This window comes from Apostichopus japonicus, chromosome 3 (assembly GCF_037975245.1).
Source record: "Apostichopus japonicus isolate 1M-3 chromosome 3, ASM3797524v1, whole genome shotgun sequence".
Taxonomy (NCBI): domain Eukaryota; kingdom Metazoa; phylum Echinodermata; class Holothuroidea; order Aspidochirotida; family Stichopodidae; genus Apostichopus; species Apostichopus japonicus.
In genome coordinates, this window is record NC_092563.1 from 13,448,322 (window position 1) to 13,471,280 (window position 22,959).

Below are 22,959 nucleotides of genomic sequence, written 5' to 3' on the forward strand. Positions count from 1 at the left end.
TTACAAATTCTCTTTTCTTGTAAGTAACAGGTCTTGAAAAGCTCATTCTACTTCAGTTAAATATTACATTCCTGCAATTTGAGAGGCTTTATTTAACTTTCTTTTCTTCTTTAAAGAGTGATTTGCCAGAGCTCTTAATGCGACTCTATGTTTGTATTAATGGATATAGAATTTGGGAGCAATATGGCGATGTGTAGATGAGTGTGGAGGTCCAACTTTCCTTATTTTCCACAAATACAGACACACTGGACATGAAACAATGAGAAAAATATTATTTTTGTAAAACTAAAAATGTTTACTTTGAGGAACAAACCTGGGGGGGGGGGGTGCTGTACAGTTGGGGGGTGGGCTTCTATATATTTTATCTAGCAGTATGTGGAATTTAATTCTCTGAGATGATAAATAATGCTGGCGCAGCAAACCTACAGCAGTCGACCATAAGATGACATGTGACTAACTGTGGAGTAACCAAGATAGAATAACACGATATCTCAAAAAAATTGACTTTTGGTCGAGATACCAACTTACGCTGATATCTCAGTAAAATTTGTCAAAATGTTGAGTTACCATGTTACACCTAGCTCGGTATCTCCACAAAATTTTAATGTATGTTGTGATACTACCTTACGCTAACTTGACATCTATATTAGTGTAGATATATCAAATCTGGTGCTCAGGGCTAAAATGTACATTTTTACCAATTTTTTAGAGATGTCAAAAGTTACCGTAACTCTGTATCTCGACAAAAATCAATTTTTTTGGAGATACTTAGGAGGGTGTAAAATGGTAACTTGACATTTTGACAAATCTAGTACCGAGATGTCAAGAGCGTAAGTCGGTATATCGACAAAAACTCAAAATGTTGTCGCGATGTCGTGTTATTCCAATCTGGTAACTCTACATCTCACATGTCACCTTATGACCACCGTATAAAACTGTGACTTTGCAAACTGTTGTGTGAGAGATATTTCTGTAATTCAGAGATCCAGACCCTCCGAAGCAGTATAAGTGTTTGTTTATTTGGTTGCATTCATGTGTCCCACGCGCAATATCCAGATCGAACGGTCTTTTCTCAGCGAAAATAATCTTGGAAAATATTCTGCCCTGGATGGTTTGTCATGGACATTGAACAGGTATTATGTCCACATTTGTGTAGCAGTAAACGAAATTCATCTTTGGTCGCTGAAGTATATCAAAAATGAGAAATTGAATGATTGTGTTATGATGGTTTATTTGTACAGCGTGGGTATTGGTTGTGCGAAAATACTGTTCTTTCACTGAACACATTGTAAGACCAGACAAACTGACTTTATGTCAGTCTAGTCAGGGATGCGTACCACCGCATGAATGTCAGTTACCAACGTTAGGCTATTTCATAATTAATTGCAATGAAGTATGTTGCAGCCCACATGATAACCAAGGCCAATGACAGGGTTTAGAATTGTCCAAGCATAGGGTATTTTAGGCTAATGACAGTTCAGGTGCTCCCAACATAGACCTATGCCACACAATTCCAGAGCATAGGCCTATAATATAAAAGAAAATACACAAAGATTGCATGGCCTAGGTCAGCGTTGGACCAGCCTAAGTGCAAAAACCTCAAATATATCATTAGCATTAGCTTCACCATTGTGAGCATTGCAGTACATTTGCTAATATTGCTAATTAATAAGAATCAGAGATGAGCGATGAGAGATTAAAAAAGTGATTAGCCTACTTTTAAAGCAAACTTGTGTTATAATAAACACAGCAATCAACATTCATTAATCATATTTAGGAAAGTAAATACTGCTGAACCAGATTTGATCAGCCAAATAATAGCCATGCTCATTACATAATGTAGTTTAGTTTAGTTAAGTAGATAAAGAAAGTATCAGGAAGGACAATCAACTCCAAATCAAGGACTCTGTGGGAGAGAAAAAAACCCAAAGACACAAAGAATCAGACCCAATTTCAAAGCTTAAAGTGCTTGTCCAAAGCATTCTTAAACCCATTCACACTACTTGCAAGTACAACCTTCTCAGGCAAACCGTTCCATTCATTCACAACCCTATTAGAAAAATTTCGGATGAATACATTATGCCTGCAGTATGCTAAAAGTTTAGGCATCAGATATCGAATAGATCAATCGATTTTGTGTTGTACATCATACCTTTTCTGACATGATCACATTGTCATAATAATATATACCTATATATCATCACATTGTGGACTGTGGCACCATTTGAATTTAGCATCTACAGCATCAACATTGTCAATGGGATAACAAGGTTAAACTTCACTTAGAGTTATTGAACATTAAATCTTGTGATCTTTCAGGAAGCACTTGTTATTAATAGTATACTTTAACGTTATGTTAGAGCAAGCACAAGTTATGTTTATTACTTTAGAAAAAAAAATTCTGTACATTTACTGCAAGTAATAGTGCGATAGAAACCATTGATAACAAAATCAATCTCTAAGGGTTAGTGATTTACACTGTACAGTAATGTTATCACAATAAAGTGAGTGATAGCATCTTGGTGATTAAGCTGATATTACCTTTGGATGTCTCCACAAATCATTAAGTTACAGAAACTATTTTTTTTTTTAAAACATGCAAAACAAAGTATATACAGTATCATATTTCAAGAATGTGAATGTTAATGTGAATGATAAGATTACAGAGAAAAGAAAAGTCATGTTCTTTCTTGTTGACATGTGAGGAAAGTTAAAGCCTAATGCAAATGTTGACATGCAGGGCAAAGTTTTAATGGTTGTGTGGTTGGCTGTGACCAAAATCAGCTTTAGAGGTTTGGTGTAAACTGCTTGTTTACATCAAATTCATATTGCATTGTAACAAAATATACATCCAGAAAGGTAAAATTATAAATTGGTATCACCCAGTGTTCTATGCACCAATCCTGCACATCCCTCCTACAATGTACATATTACTCATGGTTAGTTTGCTACATGTTTTCTTACAGGCAAACCAATTTGTCATCCAAGGGACCCTTCCCCCCTCCCCACCCACAGCAAAAAAGATGCCTAAACATTTGGCCCTGAATGTCAATATACAGAATTGCAGTTCAATGAAAAGTAACTTTTAAATGTCATTTTCCTTTTCAGCTAGTTTTGTCTTTACTGTGATTTTCTGCTTACATCAGCCATTGTGCCTTGACGACCATGTATGCATTCTATAGACAAGTCAAGCCTCCCACAGGTGTTGAAAATGCTATCTATTGCAACTTCATCTCAAAGGATGAAAAGAACTTGATAGTTACTAAGGCAACAGAACTTACTGTGTACAGGATACTGAGAAATCCAGAGGTAAGTTAAATAATGACGAAAATGTTATTAATTTTTTTAGCACAAACAAGAGGCATTTTTTGTTAAAGTTAAGTGTTTTTCGGGTTTAAAATGTTGGTACGGTACAGAATATTCTCTTCTGTGTATGATCTCATTTGATGTGGAAGCCTAGAATGCAGTTTTAAACATGTTTAAAATGCTACTTCCCAGGCAAAGAAAGCCACACAAGCCATAGTAGACTAGCATTGTTGCTATCATTTTATTCAAAACAGTTTTCATCATACTGTAGCCTGCAAGCTATTCTCCAAAGCCTGCAACCTAACCACTGAGTAGGTTGTTGAAAATACAGATGTAAATTTCTTGATTTGAATTGTTGTCAAGTACTGTGGTCTATACAAGAATATTTCAAGGTGAAGGAATGGGAAGCCTATAGTACTAATTACTAAACAAGTACTAACTACTAACTGTACTAATGTACTAATGTTCTGTACTAATGTTCTGTACTAATGTACTAATGTTCAAATAACATAATTCTACTGTATATTATGACTTATTAGTTCGCCCATTAAGTCTTATGAATACCATCATTAGGGCTAAAGATGAGACAATAAAATATGTTTCATTCAGCTTTCATTAGCAGATCTAAATGGTATATAAACAGGAGGAATTTCCATTTTATGACTATTAATAACTTTACATCATTCATAAATTATACACTGTCTTCCTTTGCTCTATAGGTTCCGTTGGCTAAGATAACAGAATCCAATGGTAAGTCTGAAAAATTATTAATTTTCCTATTCAATGTTTATGTTGCTTAACATCAATTGACATTTCCAACAGTGCATCTGTTTCTGAAGTTGTAGCTGATTATAAGCATGAAAAGATGAGGAATACTAAAGCTAAAAGAGTTTTAGCTCCAGTTTCCAGACACTACATTTTATTAAGGGTAAGATCTGATACAGAAAACAACATCAACGGTATCTTTTACTGTATGTTACAGCATTGACCTCTTTTGTAAGGAAAATTTATCCAAATAATCCACTTTTTGTTTTTTTTGGTGCTCGCCCAAGTAGAAACTTAAATATGTGCATACAGCTCTAGTAACATTCATATATACTGCATACAGTATATCACAGCATTACACACTGTAATGTCTCAGCTGATCTTTGACTTTTTCACTTATTTTGCAAACTGCTTGTCCTGGATAGACAGAATATGTACCTGTCTGATACCATTATTTCCCCCCTCTCTGAGGCTATCCCCACTTCCCCTACCCCTCCTCCCCTAGAGGGAGAAAGGAAGTAGTATTCATGTCACAGAATCTTCTCCTGTAGTTTTAAACGTAACAGACTTGTGTTACATGTCATGATTTTGCCATGTGAGTTTGGTTAATACTTTAAATGTCGACAAAAGCCTCTCTACAATACGTTTGTCAGCAAGGCTCAAGCCAGTGACCCACCTATTGGACAGTCGAGCACTTGACCAACAACGTAATAGAAGAGAGTGAAAAGAAGTATATACAATAACAGAAAGGGTAAAAAGAAACAGGAATGAAAGAGACACATTACTGCATTTTAGACAGTTTTCAAAACTAGTATCTGCTGAAGAACCTTGCTAGAAATGTGCAACAAGAATGCAATATGATTTGATAAAAGTGGCAATGAACCAGTGTAGACTGGACAAGGTTACTAAACAACAACTGAAGACAGTTCAATATCCTTAAAAGGGTGAAAAAGATGCCACCATTTTGCATACAAGTACTCTCAGTCAAAACAAGTGTTGTGAAGAGGCTGTCAACTCCTTCCATCAGCTGAGAATTGGACTCCCTACTTTCTATATTTGCTAAAAGAATTGGTTATAAACAAAAGACAAATGTAATAGAGTAATGGCTATTAAAAAACCATCTTTGAGAGGAGAATCTTGGCGTGTCATATTGTTTGATTAGTCATGATTCTGCCCTGAACGATGATTCTAAAGCTGAAGAATAAAACATTTTTTGTTGTTTTTGTCTTTGTCAGGAGAAGAGAAAAGGAAAGAGAAACTGGAGCAGGTGGCAACCTATCAACTTGCCTGTAGGGTTGTAGCTATCCAGGCAGCTCCGTTGGCTTCCCTAGGGAGAGATGCTCTGCTAATGGCTTTTGCAGATGCTAAGGTACATTTGAAAGCTAATGGTTTAATGTTAAGTATTAACTGTAAAAAGCTCAAGCTCAACTGTCAAACATGTCCAGTAAATACCCAATCTGGTCTCAGTATTGTTGGTCAGCCTGAGGAGGAAACTAATTTCTGTTTGGACAAGAAATATTATCCTTGGGAGATCATAAATGGACAACCAATTTACTGTAGAGATAGCAGCAGGACAGTCAGTGAGACCTTTGGTTACAAATTATCTTTATCAGCAAAAACAACATTACATTTCAAGAAACCTTCAACAGAAAAAGTACAGGTTGTTCTTGGAACTACCAAGAACATTGTAAACTTAAGGTGGGAGACACTAAAATAATTGCTATGGCTTTCATGCATTGTGAGCCTTTAACTTTAGTGTTCATATCTTCCTTTATCTGTTTTTGTCTTTTAGATGTCAGTGATCGAGTATGATGCCAGTACTCACGAACTTAAGACTTTATCCATGCATCACTTTGAGGAGGAGGAGCTCAAGGTACGTTACAGTAAACATCAATCCTCGTCTGTCATCATTTATTAAAACATTTTCTTGGTCATGATTCCCATGAAGACATTTACTCTAGCAGTTGCAATTCAGTAAAAAAAAAAAAAGGACATTACTAGAAGAATTGTAAAATCTATCTGAGCTGATTATGACCCTGTTGAACAAGACTCTGTTACAGAGGGTCTATCTTGGTAGAACTTTGGATAATGTCAAAGAGCATACATGCCATTTCTAATTTCCAATCTTGTCTTGTCAGAATGGTTACCTTACCAACCCTCACCTGCCCATGATTCAGGTGGACCCAGATTTCCGTTGTGCAGTAATGTTAATTTATGGCACCAGCCTGGTGGTGCTTCCATTCAAGAGGGAAACCATGGGGGATGACAGTGATGCACCAGTGTAAGTCACCACGCTTTACTCACAGTTCTTTGGTTGCGACAAATCGATTTGCTTTCTGATACCAAGGTTTCGTTTTGTTTGTTCCTTTAAATTCAAGGATAACTTGAGGATATTCTAACAGACAGAAAGAAATTTGTAATGAAAAGGGATTTTGGTGTACTGATGAAGATTTTTGCTTTGGAATATAAATAAAACCTATGATTTTGACTTTTACAACTTCAGTCATTACAGTAGCAGACCTAGTTATCTCATCAAGTTGAAGGAGACGGATGAGTTGCTAGCCAACATAATAGATTTCCAGTTCCTGCACGGTTACTACGAGCCAACCTTGGTGATTCTTCATGAACCAGTCAGAACATGGCCTGGGTGAGTGTGCATCTATTAACACAATTTAGTTTAGAATATGTCACATATATTAGCAGTGACTTAAAACTGAACGTTACCCAATAAAGCATATTAAGAGAAGTGTTTACCGTTGCTGCGGCCGAGTGGATAAAGGCGGTGGCAGTTGAAGCAATGAGGCTTAGCAATCGAGAGGTTCCGGGTTCGATACCCAGCTGAGTCATGGAAAGGTGGGTTTTTCAACCAAGAGCAATCTACGGTTTTCCCATCTGAAATGACTTTCTAAAATTGAAAAGATTCCAAATTTGAGTTCAAAAATGTTGAATTGGAAGCCACCCGACAGGTAAGTTGTAATCCATTAGCCCTTGCGGGTTTCTCCCACATTTGTGGTCGCTTAAGCGTCGTAAAAATAACTGCTGATTATCATTATAATGGCCTCCAGTTGAACTTGCCTCTGCACTTAGGTAAAGGCCACCTTGTATTATCGCACAATTCCAGAGAGCTGATAATGTTTCGTAAACTACTTGTTGGCGTTTACTTTCCTCCATCCCTACCGTATGTTCCCCATTCCTTTTTCCATGATTCACATTTCAGACAATAAACACCATAATTTACAATTGTCAGTCCATCAAGACTTGAACCGTTTATAGATTATATCACTCCTTTCTCATGTGATTTTTTAGTCGAGTGGCAGTCAGACACGACACGTGCAGAATTGTGGCGCTCTCCTTAAATATATCACAGAAGGTTCATCCCGTAATCTGGTCCCAGAGCAGTCTGCCATATGATTCATTGCAAGTACTGGCTGTTCCAAAACCGATTGGTGAGTTACAAGAAATGAAGGAAAAATTCCAAAACCAGTTGGTGTGTTGACAAAAAGAGACATTTAATTGCAACACCACCTGCTTATTTGCAAGAAATTGTTACATTCGATTCCAACACCGATTGATGATGAAGAAGATAAGTTTGAGTTAATTCCCCAACCGGTTGGTAAGTCGCAAGAAACAGTATTAGTTGATTCCTAAACTAATTGCTGTTGCCCAAGACTGATTGTAGGTCAATGCACCAGAGTATAAGGACCTGCATTGCTTGAATGTCAGTCGAATCTGATTTATCAAATGGATGTGATTAAATTAACATGGGCAAAGCTGGTACCTTCCGCATAGTCAATAATCAAATAAAGGTATCAGGATTAATAATTTTTTATGACAGTGCATTATTTTATATTGTTACCGTTCCTTTGTTTAAAGTTTTGTCGTCTGGCAATGAATGAGCCATAATTTACTTCATATTGAATTACCTCATGTCAAATTTCAGTTACAGGAGATCACAGATTAATGCCGAGAATTATATATCATACCTGTCACACTGGTATTATTCAAACATATCTTTGCCAAATTTTTACAGCTTTTAAAAACTAATCATGCTGTTTATCTAAACTGATGGCATTTTAATATATTTCTTTACATTTTCTCATTGTCCTTTCTGTTTAGGTGGAATTATCATATTTGCTGTTAATTCTCTTATTTACTTGAATCAGTCCATCCCTCCATATGGAGTGTCCCTAAACTCAATCACTGATTGGAGTACAACATTCCCTCTCAGTAAGTAGAATTCCTCTTCCACAGAACTAAATATTTCTATCAATCAATTTGGTATGGACCTGAATAAATGGTAAATTGAAAATGTGACGTTGATTTATCTCAATCTATATCATCTCACCACAGCTTTGTAATGTTATATATTTTATTCAAAGGGAATGTAATTGTTTCTGCTTAAGGTTTAGGTGGTGAATGCCGAAAAAGGGTTCTTCGATCTAATATAATTGCATATGATGTAACTGGATTATAAAGCAGTAAAGCTGCAATGATTAACATATAGATTGTCATTGGACTTAATCACTCTAGGATTTAAAATATTAAAAGGTCATCAGTATTGCTGCCAAATATGCTAGAAAGGAAGATTATGACATTCCTCAGATTCGTTGACTTTAAATACTCAATTTATAAAGTAACTTTAGTTTATATTGTTGTCTTTTTATGTCTTTGGAAGTATTTTGGAAGTGTTTGAAGTTAAGTAGTACTCAATGCCGTGATATTGCCATTGTTAACTGTAATTGCAAGGTCTGAATGTTTAAGTTTTCAAAACAACACAAGGTTCTGAGATTCAGTGGTTGTCACTCATGAAGTTAAATCATTGCTAGTCTTTTTTGCACCTGTGGTTGTGTATGCAATTAGCTCTGCTTCTATATGGTATCACAATATCAATGACTTCATGAGCAAATTCCATTTTTTTCTTTTCTTGCCATCTAATAATCATTTCTTTGTCATCGTTTAGAGAAACAAGAAAATGTGAACCTGACCTTGGACTGTTGTAAAGCTGCATTCATATCCAATGAGAATCTCGTCATCTCCTTAAAGGGTGGAGAAATGTAAGTGAAAATACAAAATATATCAAATGTTTCTAGTCTTTTTGTCATATTTTTTCTGATTAGAGAATAACCTTGTCTGTCTGTCTGTCTGTTGAAAGACCACCTATGCTCGTCTTTCTTTATAGACTTCTGGAAACTTTAGTTTTGCTTTTCCTAGACCTTATTGTGTCCTCACCGTGATTAAGTGATTAATTTCTTTTGATGAAACTGGGCTGTGCTAGTCGGGGTGGAGAAATGCTGTATGTTCAGTAATATTAGAATCCGATGAGACTTAAAAACTGGAGAAAGTCTGATCAGTTGTAATCGTAAGCACATGTTTATTGGCCTGACTTGATTTATCAATTTTATGATGGATGATGTGAGTTTGGTAGTGTTCAGTGTTCTAAGGTTTTGCAGAAAAAAACAGGGAGCGTAAAAAATATATGTGCAAGACAATGTTGGTATGTTTCAAGGAGTAAATGAAGATGTGTCTAAATTACGGACAAAAATAAATTGAACTAACAGAGCCGATATTTGTCCTGAACTCCAGCTTTTCCTCAATTAGACCTGTAAGGTCTATGTTTTGGATCTTTTGATCCTCTGTGACAGCTCATTTTTTTTGTTTTGTTTCAGATACGTTCTAACCCTACTCGTGGACGGAATGCGTTCAATGAGAGGTTTCGATCTCAGCAAGGCTGCCTCGAGTGTTCTTCCTACATGTGTAAGTCAGTCAATTTCATAGATAAACATGATTAGCAATTTGCCACTGATATGTAATATTCTACTTTCCCCCTTGATTCACAATGCCTTAATGTATGATAGCGTATAGATAGGTGTAACATAATAATGGAAAGATTACAACATTATAACTAATAGATTTGTGGTTGTTTACTCTCAAACATACCTCTCAACTACTGTTAATAATAATGAAAAGATTACAACATCATAACTAATAGATGTGTGGTTGGTTTACTCTCAAACATTCCTGTCAACTACTGTTAATAATAATGGAAATATTACAACATCATAACTAATAGATGTGTGGTTGGTTTACTCTCAAACTTTCTTTTCAACTACTGTTAATAATAATGGAAAGATTACAACATGTTTGGTTGGTTTACCCTCAAACATTCCTTTCAACTACTGTTAATAATAATGAAAAGATTACAACATGTGTGGTTGGTTTACCCTCAAACTTTCTTTCAACTACAGTTAATAATAATGAAAAGATAACTTGGTTTACTCTCAAACATTCCTTTCAACTACTGTTAATAATAATGGAAAGAATACAACATCATAACTAATAGATGTGTGGTTGGTTACTCTCAAACATTCCTTTCAACTACCGTTAAATCTCTGATTTCTACTGTGATTCTTGCTATACAACTTATGCTCCAGTTGCCAGTACGCTAGTCAGGGAATAATTTAGGGATCACATTTTGTGTAGCAGTTTGAAGGCCATTAATTGTTTACCTTGTAAAAAGCTATATTGTATGTCCCTGTGTACAGAAACTGCTATGAATTTTAACACTTGTTTAGCAAGGTTACTCGGTAGATAACTCCCTGTTAGGCCAAAGACAGATTACATTTTTTCCCCTTTAGTTTTAAGATCAAGCATTGATCAGTGAATGTCAGCCTTTCAGGCATTGAACAATATTATTCGGATGACCTTTGACCTTTTCTAACAATTATTACTATTTCATCACTGAAATTCATTCATAATGTTTAATGTAACCCCACTGACACGTTTGACCATTGACTGACATACTTATTCATTCTTTTCAGGTTTGTGCTATTGAGGATAAATTCTATTTCTTGGGATCCAGGCTGGGTAACTCACTACTGTTAAAATACACCAAGAAAGCAGGAGGTAAGGTATACATACACCCAAAGGAAAGAGAACTTGAGCTGAACACCCTCTTTGTCTTTTTGCTTGATTTTAATTGGCTTTATAACGAGAGATCTTATTCTGCGTTAGAAAGTTTTTTGACATAATGTAATTTATAGTTAACAGGCACTTAATTCTGCTGACATGTTTGGAAAGCTCTCCTTTTGGAAAAGAAATGTTTTGCTGTTTAAAGATTGCATTAGTTGGAAGGTTAATATTAATGGCAAAAACTGCCTGAAAAAGTTTGAAAATGCATGTAGGATGTTTTTAAACCATTGTAAAATTAATATTTGTTTGCTAATAATTTATCAACTAATATACACATATTTTGTAAGTACTTATCAGTAGTTTTATAATTCTTTTGAAAAATAGTTTGATGAAGGCCAGTGCACACATGTCCTTCATTTGCATGCAGATTTTGACTAGAAGCATATGTAAAGCTGTGTAAAAATTGTCAGTTTCCATGGCAACAAACCAATTTGGATGGTATTGAAAAACAAAACTGTTGTGTTATTCCTTGAACAATGCAAGGACTGCCTGTTTACATGTGAAAGGATTGCCTTACATAATGTTTGCATTTGTTATGTTTATCAGTGATCCACTCTTTATCTGATCAAACTTAGTGGAAAATGGACAAACAAAATAGCCTATAAATATGAAGTGATATATATCTGTAAATGAAATGTGATGAACATGATGGATGTGTTTTATTTTATTTTCAGATGATACGAATGGGAGTGCAAAGGTAATTCATGTGGCTGTTGTCCATGTTTGTGATTGGTTTAAATTGGTTTAGCAAAATTGGTTTAGCAAGACAAGGAATTTATCTAGGCTTACCAGGCATAGAATTTTGCAATTTAAACAACTTGCTAAGGAATGCAAGTGCTCAATTAAACCTGACCTGCATCAAGTTGTCAAAGGCATTTTACTGAATTAGAACACACATCAGTTACTCATGTACATGCTTATAGAGAAGTCCAATTATAAGCTGATCACTAAGCAGTAATACAGTACTTGGCCCATGTTAGGTTTGGAAATCATGCTGATTCTTTGACTGACGATGGTTTACCGGCTTGTGGATAGAATTTGAAACAACAATATCAAGACAAGGAATTTGTTTATGCTCATCAGGCCTAGAATTTCACAATTTTAAACAGCTTGCTAAGAAATGCAAGTGCTTAAAAGATCACCTGACTTGCATCAGGTTCCTGACGATGGTTTTCCTACTTGTGATGTGTTTAAGTCTCAATGTCAACTGGCCAAGAAATAAAAAGGCAAGTGTCTTTTTTGTTTTTGTAAATGACAAACCACAAAATCCACTGGCATTATGCCACTAAATATTGTCTGAATTACAATGCCCGTCTAATTTGAATGGTTATTAAATAAAGGTATCAAGAACCATTTAAAGAATTGATAGCTTCAGATAATTCAAACTGTATTACCTTATTTGAAAAGTTGGCCTAGTGTAATGAATGTACCCCTTACCGTTAAGGTTGCTTGTTTCTCCTTCATTTTGCCTCCTGTTACCCACTCTTTTGCTTCTCTGAGGTTTGTAAAGATGATTAAAGATTTGTTGCATAAACACCTGGACACATAATGCCTTCTTCTGAAATCATATCGTCTGATTCTGTTGTTTCACAGGTGGAACCTCCTGCTAAAAAGTTGAAGTCCGATGACAAGATAGGTACAAGAGATTTATGTTTATTTTTGTTTTTTTGTCATAGGATAGCCATTTAAAAAACACAAAATACAAATCATATTGCCACAGATTTTAAAATCATTTTCATTTGTCAAAAATGGTGTCATTGATATTGCCATATTTGTTAGCACATGTTTTAGATGATTAAAAAGACAGAAACTAACGAAGCCTATTAAATTACAAAGGTTCCTATTAAGCTGTAAATATTGTACAAGTTAATTTGTCAGTGTTGGTGAATAATTAATTGCTGTTGTTTTAGCATATCTAGTAATTGTTGTTTTGTCTTTCTCTAATCAGTGCAATAACGATGAATACCATTGTAACGGTGACATTGATGAAGTGGATGACAACATTTCCTTGTCTTCCAAACTTACCTTTATCTCACATTTATTGCACACATATTGATTGTACATTCAAAGAGGTCTATAACCACTTATATAAAAGGTCTCATGTTGCTGTAAGGTGGTGGAACACACCATTCTTTAGCGAAACCTTGTAGGAGAATTCTAAACAAAAGGTACCTTTCACTTTGTCCTGTCGTTGTTCTTCATGATAGATTTCCTGGAAGATCCAGAGGAATTGGCTGTGTACGGTAAAGAGGTTGAGACTAGTGGCAATCAAATCTCTGCATATTCCTTTGAGGTGAGGAGGAGTGTTTAACCCTTATACCATTGATATAAAAGGGGGGGGTAGGAGGTGGGTGAGTGGGTGTGGCAAAGGGGCTGACGAGTGCCTGAAGGGGAGATGCTTTCTTAATAGTTTTTTTCTCTCTTTATTTCATTTGTTGTGAAGTGGATCGCATTGTGACATTTTAATTACTGGGAATATTTACTGTTGAAAGAAAATGTTGACGTCTAAAATACAAAAATATTGATGCTGAGGGTATGGAAGGAGTTGATTGGTAGTATGTTCATGTGATCTTTTTGAAGACACATAAATTGTTGACAATCTATCAAGGAATGATGTTTAAACAATTTCAAACAATTGAATGTATTCATCTGTTTCCTCTGTCTCTCTGGACTAGGTGTGTGACAGCTTACTGAACGTTGGTCCCTGTGGTAACATGGTGATGGGTGAGCCTCCCTTACTCTCAGAAGAGGTAGGTTGATATTTCTAGTAAAGCTGTATCTTGTGTACAAAAGTAAAGGGAAATGTTAACAGGATATGTTTGTTGCTAAGTTTAAAGTGCCACGTTTTTTGTATATAGAAACTGTGTGGTTCGATAGTCAATACTTTTCTCAAGTATTTTGCAACGCTATTTTCAGTTCCACAGCAATCTGGACCCTGATCTGGAAATTGTCACGACATCAGGGTATGGGAAGAATGGAGCGTTGTCGGTGATCCAGGTACTATGAAATGATGAAAATAATTAGACTTAAAAAATTAAAAGATGTTAGAAAGCACTACTATCAGTCCAGGTTTTATTTCTATGTCACATTTAGCTTTTGAGAAACGAGACTTTCAACAGCTGAGGCCCTTCAATAAAAGTGACTGGACTACTAAGTCTAACACCCAGACCATTAGTTCCTCAGATTCAACACAAGAACCAATGGAGAACCATAGAAGTTTTATTACATCAAATAACATAGTTACAGTGCATTACATATCTGTCAATGGGTTTGGAATATCATCCAAGGGTGCTCTGTTGTTCATATGTATTTAAAAAGAATATGGTTTGGTTGAATTATTAGACTTTATTCAAGAATGGAGCCAATATCACCAGCATTTCCAGAGATATATCATATTTTAAAGGTACATATCTTGAATCCTTCACAGCTATAGACACTGGGTTTCAGATATCTGTATTTTTTTCTCGTACTATGATATTGCTAAAAGTAATCATTTCAGTTAATATTGTTTGTAAAAAACCAAATATGAATTCTTTGCAAGTATAGTTTTAATATTTCCTCAGTTTCATGCAGTTGTCTTATATGGTAGAAAAGCATTATTTGTTGTATTTTGACATCATTGTTTACATCTTTGCAGCAAACCATCCGGCCTCAAGTGGTAACAACATTTCAGTTGCCGGGATGTCTTGATATGTGGACAGTCTACGGTCCCTCGGTAAGTATCGCTCAAAGCAAGACTATAAGCCGTCTTCTTAGTAAAGGGATTATTTGGAATAAAAATATTAAGACGGGAATGAGGATTTTAATAGGCATTAAGGAAACCTGCTCAGAAACACTCCTGATGCTGAAAAGAACAAGTTCCGTGGTCCAATAACAGAATTTCACTGAAAACTTGTGGGGTATTACAGTATATTCCAAAACTTGTGCTGGATAAACCCTACATATCTTAGAAAAGAAAGAAGAAGAGACAGTTTACTGAGTAACTTCTCTAAGCCATACAAAGGTAGACAGAAAACAGAAAACCGTGGAGGAAAATGGATATACGACCAAATCTTGTTTTACTTTCCATTATTGTAAACATAGGACAAAAATACTCCAGTTTCATTGAAAATAGGGGAATCAAATCCCTGTCAGCTTCTTGTATATGTCTATTGATACAACAAAAGAGTTAGTGTGACTGTTTTTCAGTATTTTTGCTAGAGTAACATGGAAGTTTTGCTCTCCTTCACTTAAACCCCAGAAAAAGGAAGGTTCTACAAAAGTCGATGGAGAGTTGACGAATCCACATGCATTCCTTATACTGAGTAAGGAAGATACCAGTATGGTAAGTATGAATGAACTTCTCTGTATATTAGTATGTGAGTCAGGATAGTATACTGTACCTCTCCTGAAACTGTTTGAAACCTGTAACTTGGTCAGTATGAAGAAGAATCAACTGGGTTGTATGACTAGCTTGGTCGATATGCCTTATACTGAGTAAGGAAGATACCAGTATGGTAAGTATGAATGAACTTCTCTGTATATATATAGTATGTGAGTCAGGATAGTACACCACTCCTGAGGCTGTGTGAAATCTGTAACTTGGTGAGTATGAAGAAGAATCAACTGGTTTGTATGACTAGCTTGGTCGATATGTAATATTGTTGTTGTGTTTGATTATTCTTGAAAGTTTACTGATAACTGTTAGTGAAAATGTGTTTTCACCCCCTCTAAGGGGGGGGGAGGGGGGAAAATGAGAGAATAGACATATTGTACACGAGATGTTTCTAAAGCATAGATCTACAAGTTTGTCAAGTTTCATGTGTTATCGAGACATCATAACTGTCTCATTCTCCAAGGTCACATGTTTATTTACCTGTTTGTGAAGTTTTTGATTAAGTGTTTTTGACAATCAATGGGTCAGTCAATCAATCAATTTGAAAATCAAAGGGACCCCTTCTGAAGTAGGTAAGAGCTAGGATCAAAATATCTGGCCTGCATACTTTTTACATTCACGACAAGTGAAGAGAACAAACTTTAAACCAGTACACTTGCTTGGTCTGTTGTACATTGAAGGATCGCACAATTTAGCACTTAAAAGAAATCATAAAAAAAAAACTGGCAAATTTGAAGAAATGTGGGCATTTCAGTCTGATATGAAAAAAAGAAGGAAAATGTAAAATGTGATTCATTTTATGTTTGATCTCCAGATTTTAAGGACAGGTCAAGAAATCGCAGAGGTTGACGAGAGTGGGTTTAGCACTCAGGCATCGACAGTCTTCGCCGGTAACCTTGGCAACAATGACCACATTGTACAAGTATCACCGATGGGTGTAAGGTTACTGAAAGGAGGTTGGTGAAACTCTCCTCTTTATTGTTTTCTAAACAATCATAGGAGAAAGTGTATATACATCATTGTTATTTTTTGATATAATATTTTTTTGAAATTATGGTGTGAAGGGTGTACGAATAATCTGAAATGAAGAAAAATTTTAAACCTGGACAAACTTTTGTGCCTTCCCATTTGTATTGCCCTATTATTGACAGATTGAACCACTTAGTAAGAAATTGCCTTGTCTAAGAAAAAAAAAATTATTCACCATTTTTAAGAGCTATAGTAATTTGTAGAAGTAAATGTAGTCTTATTTACAGTGAAACTTGAAATGATCTGGACATGTTAGTACAGAGGGTGTCTGGATGTGATGACAAAAAAATCTAGATAAATTTAACTTTGTATACTGTAGTTTTATGTTAATTGAATGTACACACTATGTTGTATTTCATGATCTGGAACCTTGTAAAGTACCACAGCATTTATTATTCTGTGTGAACAAGTTTGTCACGTTACTGTCCAGGTCTGTCAAATCAAAGTGATAAATACTTTAAGTAATATGACGATGCACATCCAACAGACTTGTAGTGAGTGAGTCTGTACTCCTGTTTGCATTGTACTCACACTGGTACTGAAACTTGTATTAAGGATATTTTGGAAGTCAAGTGCAGATACTAGTGCAAGGACGCATAATCCTTCTTGCGCTTAGAGACTTGAAATCGTTCTTGTACCCAACACTGGTACTCACATCAAGCGGAATTTGACTTGTACTCAATCTCATGTTGTTGTACTCATACCAAAACACTAATGTGCCTACAGCAATGAGTAGTTGGTCATCTAATCTGGGTTTTATCCAGAATCCAGATAATCTTGGTATGGATAATCATGTTTTTACTGAGTATCCATGGTAACCATACCTTTTCCGTCCCGTTTCAGTGAAGCAGCTTCAGCACATTCCATTGGACATCGGCTCTCCCATAGTATCCTGCAGTGCCGCCGACCCGTATCTTGTGATCATGAGCCAACAGGGTGATCTGATTCTCCTTACTTTGACCTCTGAAAAACAGGGCAAAGGTCACAGGTTAAGCATACAAAAGCCACAAGTCAACCAGGTGAGGATAGGATATAAGCATAGCACATCAGATCAAAATTGAGATATATTAAGCAAACTGGTAAAGGCTTTGAAGTATTTCAGTTACTTCAATGTTACATCAATGTAACTTCAATGTTACTTCATTGTTACATCTTCATGTACTTGTTTCATCATCATGTGCAATGTTACATCTTCATGAACAAATACTTCAATGTTACATCAATTTTTGTTTTGGACTTGCTAGTGAATTTTCAGTGGATTAGCATTAGGACCATTAGGAATGATTTATTTAGCTATTTAAAATTCTTTTAGATTATCAAGAAAACAACAGTTTTTGTAGTGATCTTGTTGTGAACAGCAATCTTGTAAGCCATGCTGAAAAATCTGCAAACTACCAGCCAAAATCTGTAAGTTGTTTAAATAAAGCCCAGTGTTTGACTTAAACTTCAGATTCCGCCATTACTTTGTTTCCTGTAACTCTCTCTGCTACATTGCTCTGTAACTCTACAAACATTTTGAGTAATCCATTTATTTGAATCGAATACCCTGCACTCTAACTGCAAGATTCTACATTGTGATTTAATGTTAAATGTGCTATGCATTCATATTGCAATCTTTGAAGCCTATATTTGTTATGATTTCTAGCTACGGTTTATTATTGTTAATATTCAAAAATATGTCATCACCCAGATTTGTGACAAAGTTAATGCAAATTGCATTGATATGTTGCGGACAGTTCTGCATCTAGTATGGGTATCTGGGTTTACAGAGAAAAAGAAAACAAAGTAAGAAATTGTTACAAAACAAGATGGTACTGAAATGTAAACCTGTGCCCAAACTTTCATTTTGTGTAACTGCCAGATAGTATTACTAGAATATGCCTAAAGATATCCTGTATGATGCCTTCAGTCACAGCTGCTGAATTCTGTTACGTGTTACTGGTTCTTGAGGTGTTACAAAGCATTCACCAATCCTTTTTGGTCGCCTTTTCTTGCCAGAGCTCGAGAATTATCGCCATCACAGCGTACAAGGACGTCAGTGGCATGTTCGCAACCAGCAGCAAATCCCAGTCCAAAATGGCGACGACAACAGGCTCAAACAAAGGACAAAAAGATGACACGTCTGAGAAGGAAAACAAGCAAAGGTAATTTTTGTTTTCTCCGTAAATTTTGATGGGGGTGTGTTTCTTTCTATCATAGAAAGTGATCGCTGAGCTTGTGGTGATGGCCCATGTCATGAAGCGATGTAAGAGATATTTATAGAAGACCTCTGACCTCTGGACTGCAGCCCAAAGTTATTAGGATTTGTCCCATTTGTGCAACGAAAGTATAATGTTCCACTGGCACACAAGATTGCCGCGATTTTAAAAAGATCTTTGTGGCGTTCAAAAATATCACTGTTTGTAGGCTACACACGATAAAAAGAGTACACATGTAGTAAGCATCGTTGCACTCGGTACTTTCGAATGCATTATATCGATAATATGTTTTGAAGGCAAAACCATGATTGATGGCCATATATTAGCCCCAAAAGCTTGGCAGGAAAGCCTGTGTAACGTGGGCTACATAGTTGCAAGAAGCACTAACACTAAGTTAACAGTAATGTAACTATTTGTGATAAATAATAAAGTTGGGTACTTGAATAAAGTTGAGTACTGTACAACACAGCCCTGATTGTATTTCAAACAGTCGGCTATCCAGGCGTGATTTATAAGAGATTCTGCGACTGTTAGATGACTAGAGATCTGTCTGAAAGCTAAACCATGGTGAAGCTAATTTTACAGTTAAAATTCACAGCCATACCAACTCCAATAAGACCTTTGTATTGAACAACCGATTCTGCTGTTCGGAAATATTTAAGGACATTTTCAGGTTTTGTTTTCTTCAAGAGAGAACCGGGTCAATTCTCTTCAAAATTGCCCCTGCTAATGCAAATGATTTTCCTTAGGGACCTACAGCATTGATAGTTGATGTATTTTGAAGAGACAAGTTTTGTTTTTAAAATTATTATAAAAATTATTTTATGATTAAAATTATTTAAAATTATTATTTTCTGGTAGTACGGTAGATGACGAAGATGAATTACTCTACGGACCGACTGAACCAAAGATGATGGCAGAAACTATGAAAGAATCAACAAGGTAAGCTTTTGCTTCCTTCAAAATGTAACATAGAATTACAATTACATACATGCATAAAGCTGACAACTTTTGTCAATGGTGCTTCATATTGTGACAATTAATTATGTGTGGTGAAATGATTAGAAAGGTCTTTCCTGGTTTTGAAAGAGATTCTGGAGTTTTTATATGAAATAAAAACCAGTAATACAAGGTAAAAATTGGGGAGTTTGGAAGATAAATACGGGGAGAAAGTTCTTTATGTTTAGTGCAAGTGTAGGTGGGTTTAACTTGAATCATGTTACCACCTTTGGGTTATGCAGAAGTGGCAATTATTCAGAACCACGTACTTGCGATAAATGTTACAAATGAATCAAAACCATTTTCTATCAGTAACTTATTATATATATTATGTAATATCATTGTTAAAGAAATGATTAACACTCTGCAATACCCAAAATTGCACAATTTTAAACTTTTAATGAAAGTTTTCAATTGTACTCATAAATTGTGTTTTCATTTATTGTTTATTCAGAGAGCAAGCCCCAGAGACGGATGCTCAACGCCAAACTGAACCTACGCATTGGTGTGCAGTTTGTCGAGAGAATGGTGTGTTAGAGGTAAGCGATTTTGATTGTCTTACAGTTAATGTAGTGATATGGTAAACAAGGCTACACGACTATGTATCATTCTGTGTGCAGTTTTGTATAGTATAGTTTGTACAACACAAAGTTGTTATCATTTAAAAGAAGAACTTCCATTTCGTTTTATAATAATTATCATGAATGTTTAGTGAAAAGAGCAACATAAAAAAAAATTCAATATTAATATTTTTGGATTTTAAAGAGGGAAAAGCAAATGTTCTGGAATATCTCTGAAACAATGTAATGTAATATGCAAATTAATGATTCCACTTTTAGTGAATAATTTTTCACATGGTCAAAAGTTTTCATTCATTTCCTTTTTTCTTATTTTTTTGTCGATCGCATTTATCTTTTACATTAATTCTGCAGATTCTGAAGTTACCTGATTTTGCACCAGTTTTCCTGGTCAGAAGCTTCTCAATGGCTCACCGTTTACTCGTTGACAGTGTGGTCATCACTACCAGCAGGTGAATATCAATCAACTCCCCTGCTCCCCACATCAGAGACACAAATAGAACCTTACAACAAAAACAATAAATTAGAAATGTTTTGTTTTTATTGGCCCACTAATTTTATTTCTTCTTCAACTTTCAACGTTGGAAAGAAAAATTATTTTCGACCAATTTCAAAATCATTGGCCAAACAAATTGTTGAACCTTCCAATATTCATTTCCCCTTCAATGCTCATACGAGTCTGATTTTGAATTTCTTCTTGAAAACTGATTTACACAACGTCTATCCAATTATTGCTGGCAGATTATTAACAAAAGGAAAATATTGTTTAACTCTTTAAGTATACTTATATCGCATGGTTTAATCCTATTTGTGGAAATTCATTCTTAAGCCCATATTTTTGTTTGTTTCTTCTTTCAGTGCGGAACAACAGCAACAGTCTCATGAAATGTTACCTGTTGTGAAAGAAATTCTACTAGTGGGAATGGGAAGCAAGAAAAGCAGGCCATACCTCATGGTGAGTTGAATGGTTTGGCATATCAAGTGGAAGTGGGAGTGAAAGATTCAAGTATTTAACTGTTACCTTTACCCTACCCCATGCCCATGTAAATAATTAAAGAGAGATCAACATCCCATGGAAATATGACTCATTAAATATATACTCTCCCTACCCCGGCCTTTCCCTCTGACCTTCCGACATTCACATGATAGTATTTTTCCCTTCCAAAGATCTCATACAGTTCAATGAAAATAGTTTTATCTTGCACCTCAAAGAAGCTAAAACTCAAGGAATGACACAGAAAGGTCACTGCCAAGGATACGAAGATGATTATCACTCTGTTGTAACCCTTATGCTGTTGTAACCTTAGGCTGTTGTAGACCTTATGCTGTTGTAACCCTTACACTGTTGTAAAACTTATGCTGTCTGTAAACTTTACACTGTTGTAAACCTTATGCTGTTAACCCTTACACTGTTGTAACGTTATGCTGTTGTAGACCTTATGCTACTGTAAACCTTACACTGTTGTAAACCTTATGCTGTTGTTAACCTTATGCTGTTGTTAACCTTATGCTGTTGTAAACCTTACAGTGTTGTAAACCTTGTTATGAACCAGAGTTGAACTAAGCTTATACCTATTATTGGTATATGGGTATGTCTTATGACATGAATTTGATTTAGAAAGCTCTCAAAACCTCTTATTGGATGAGGAACTGTTCTTAAATTTGATAAGCTTTGCTGAATTCACACCACTGGAACCTTATCATTTAGACCAATAGCCAATAGCTAAAGCTCGACAGTAGAGGTCATCAGAGGTCATCCAAATTTAAACATGTTAAACAAGTTCTAGCAGCTTTCGAGCATACCTTCTCCTGATGTTCTAACCTTTCTAATCACATATTGTGGTTATGATTAAATGCATGCTGAAGTTCGGACATGTGTGACCATGATTTAACTTTCTAGCAGTATTTTGGCGTATAATCGATGACCTGTAACGCTTCAAACACCCGCTAATTTACATTGCTTTGAACTCTGAAAATCCTTGTCTCTCTTTGTGTTATTTCGATTGTCTACTATAACTTTTAATGTCCCTTCAGGCCATCGTTGACGAGGAGCTGTTAATATACCAAGCATTCCAGCATACCAGTGGTACAGAGGGAGACCATCTGAAGGTGAGATTCAAGAAGGTTTCTCACGACATTCTCATGAGAGAGAAGAAGAAGAGAGCCAAGAAGGGAACCAAGATGGAGACAGATGAGCTGACTGAGAGATCATACAGAATCAAAAGACTTAGACCCTTTAATGATGTGTCCAGCTACTCAGGGGTAAGTCATAAATAAAGTATTGTCTGATTGCTAAAACTTCAAAATTGTAAATGAAAGCAAAGAAATAAATTGAATGAAAAAACAATGGTAGTTGTAGGTAACCCAGTATAAAGGACGGGGTTTTATTTTCTCAAAATTACTCAAAAGTATTCGTAAAAGGATTCTATTTATAGACCATTCCACTATCTTTATTTGTCAGGTGTTTGTTTGCGGACGCTATCCTTGTTGGTTGATGATGACCAGCAGGGGAGCTCTTCGAGAGCATTCTATGACCATAGATGGACCGGTCACCTGCTTTGCAGCCTTCCACAATGTAAACTGTCCAAGGGGATTTCTCTATTTCAATAAGATGGTGAGATATTGATATTCGATAAATTCAAAAGACATCTTTGATGAATCAGGCAGATGTTAATACATGTTTGCTGTTCTTGTGCCTGATACTTCAAAACCAAGAATGGTTAATGTTTTTTTTTTTGGT

The 22,959-nt window shown here is 35.6% G+C and overlaps 1 protein-coding gene across 2 annotated transcripts in view; it reads left to right on the forward strand.

Moving 5' to 3' along the window:
• The first annotated feature begins 974 nt into the window (after window positions 1–974).
• The window catches only part of LOC139963781 (cleavage and polyadenylation specificity factor subunit 1-like), a 36,986-nt gene continuing 15,001 nt past the window's right edge, over window positions 975–22,959 (forward strand). Inside the window, exons 1-28 of one of the 2 annotated variants that reach the window (XM_071964910.1) lie at window positions 975–1,133; window positions 3,109–3,309; window positions 4,026–4,056; window positions 5,307–5,440; window positions 5,864–5,944; window positions 6,210–6,352; window positions 6,575–6,718; window positions 7,378–7,517; window positions 8,188–8,298; window positions 9,032–9,125; window positions 9,738–9,825; window positions 10,890–10,974; window positions 11,715–11,737; window positions 12,634–12,676; window positions 13,248–13,333; window positions 13,716–13,790; window positions 13,957–14,037; window positions 14,678–14,755; window positions 15,281–15,364; window positions 16,230–16,371; window positions 17,288–17,463; window positions 18,443–18,588; window positions 19,504–19,584; window positions 20,096–20,180; window positions 20,574–20,671; window positions 21,078–21,174; window positions 22,254–22,481; window positions 22,681–22,833. In XM_071964910.1, coding sequence (XP_071821011.1) covers window positions 3,166–3,309; window positions 4,026–4,056; window positions 5,307–5,440; window positions 5,864–5,944; window positions 6,210–6,352; window positions 6,575–6,718; window positions 7,378–7,517; window positions 8,188–8,298; window positions 9,032–9,125; window positions 9,738–9,825; window positions 10,890–10,974; window positions 11,715–11,737; window positions 12,634–12,676; window positions 13,248–13,333; window positions 13,716–13,790; window positions 13,957–14,037; window positions 14,678–14,755; window positions 15,281–15,364; window positions 16,230–16,371; window positions 17,288–17,463; window positions 18,443–18,588; window positions 19,504–19,584; window positions 20,096–20,180; window positions 20,574–20,671; window positions 21,078–21,174; window positions 22,254–22,481; window positions 22,681–22,833 — 2,871 coding nt within the window. In that variant the 5' untranslated portion in view covers window positions 975–1,133; window positions 3,109–3,165. Of the gene's footprint in view, window positions 1,134–3,108; window positions 3,310–4,025; window positions 4,057–5,306; window positions 5,441–5,863; window positions 5,945–6,209; window positions 6,353–6,574; window positions 6,719–7,377; window positions 7,518–8,187; window positions 8,299–9,031; window positions 9,126–9,737; window positions 9,826–10,889; window positions 10,975–11,714; window positions 11,738–12,633; window positions 12,677–13,247; window positions 13,334–13,715; window positions 13,791–13,956; window positions 14,038–14,677; window positions 14,756–15,280; window positions 15,365–16,229; window positions 16,372–17,287; window positions 17,464–18,442; window positions 18,589–19,503; window positions 19,585–20,095; window positions 20,181–20,573; window positions 20,672–21,074; window positions 21,175–22,253; window positions 22,482–22,680; window positions 22,834–22,959 lie in introns of both variants that reach the window. The other variant, XM_071964919.1, reaches the window with a different exon arrangement.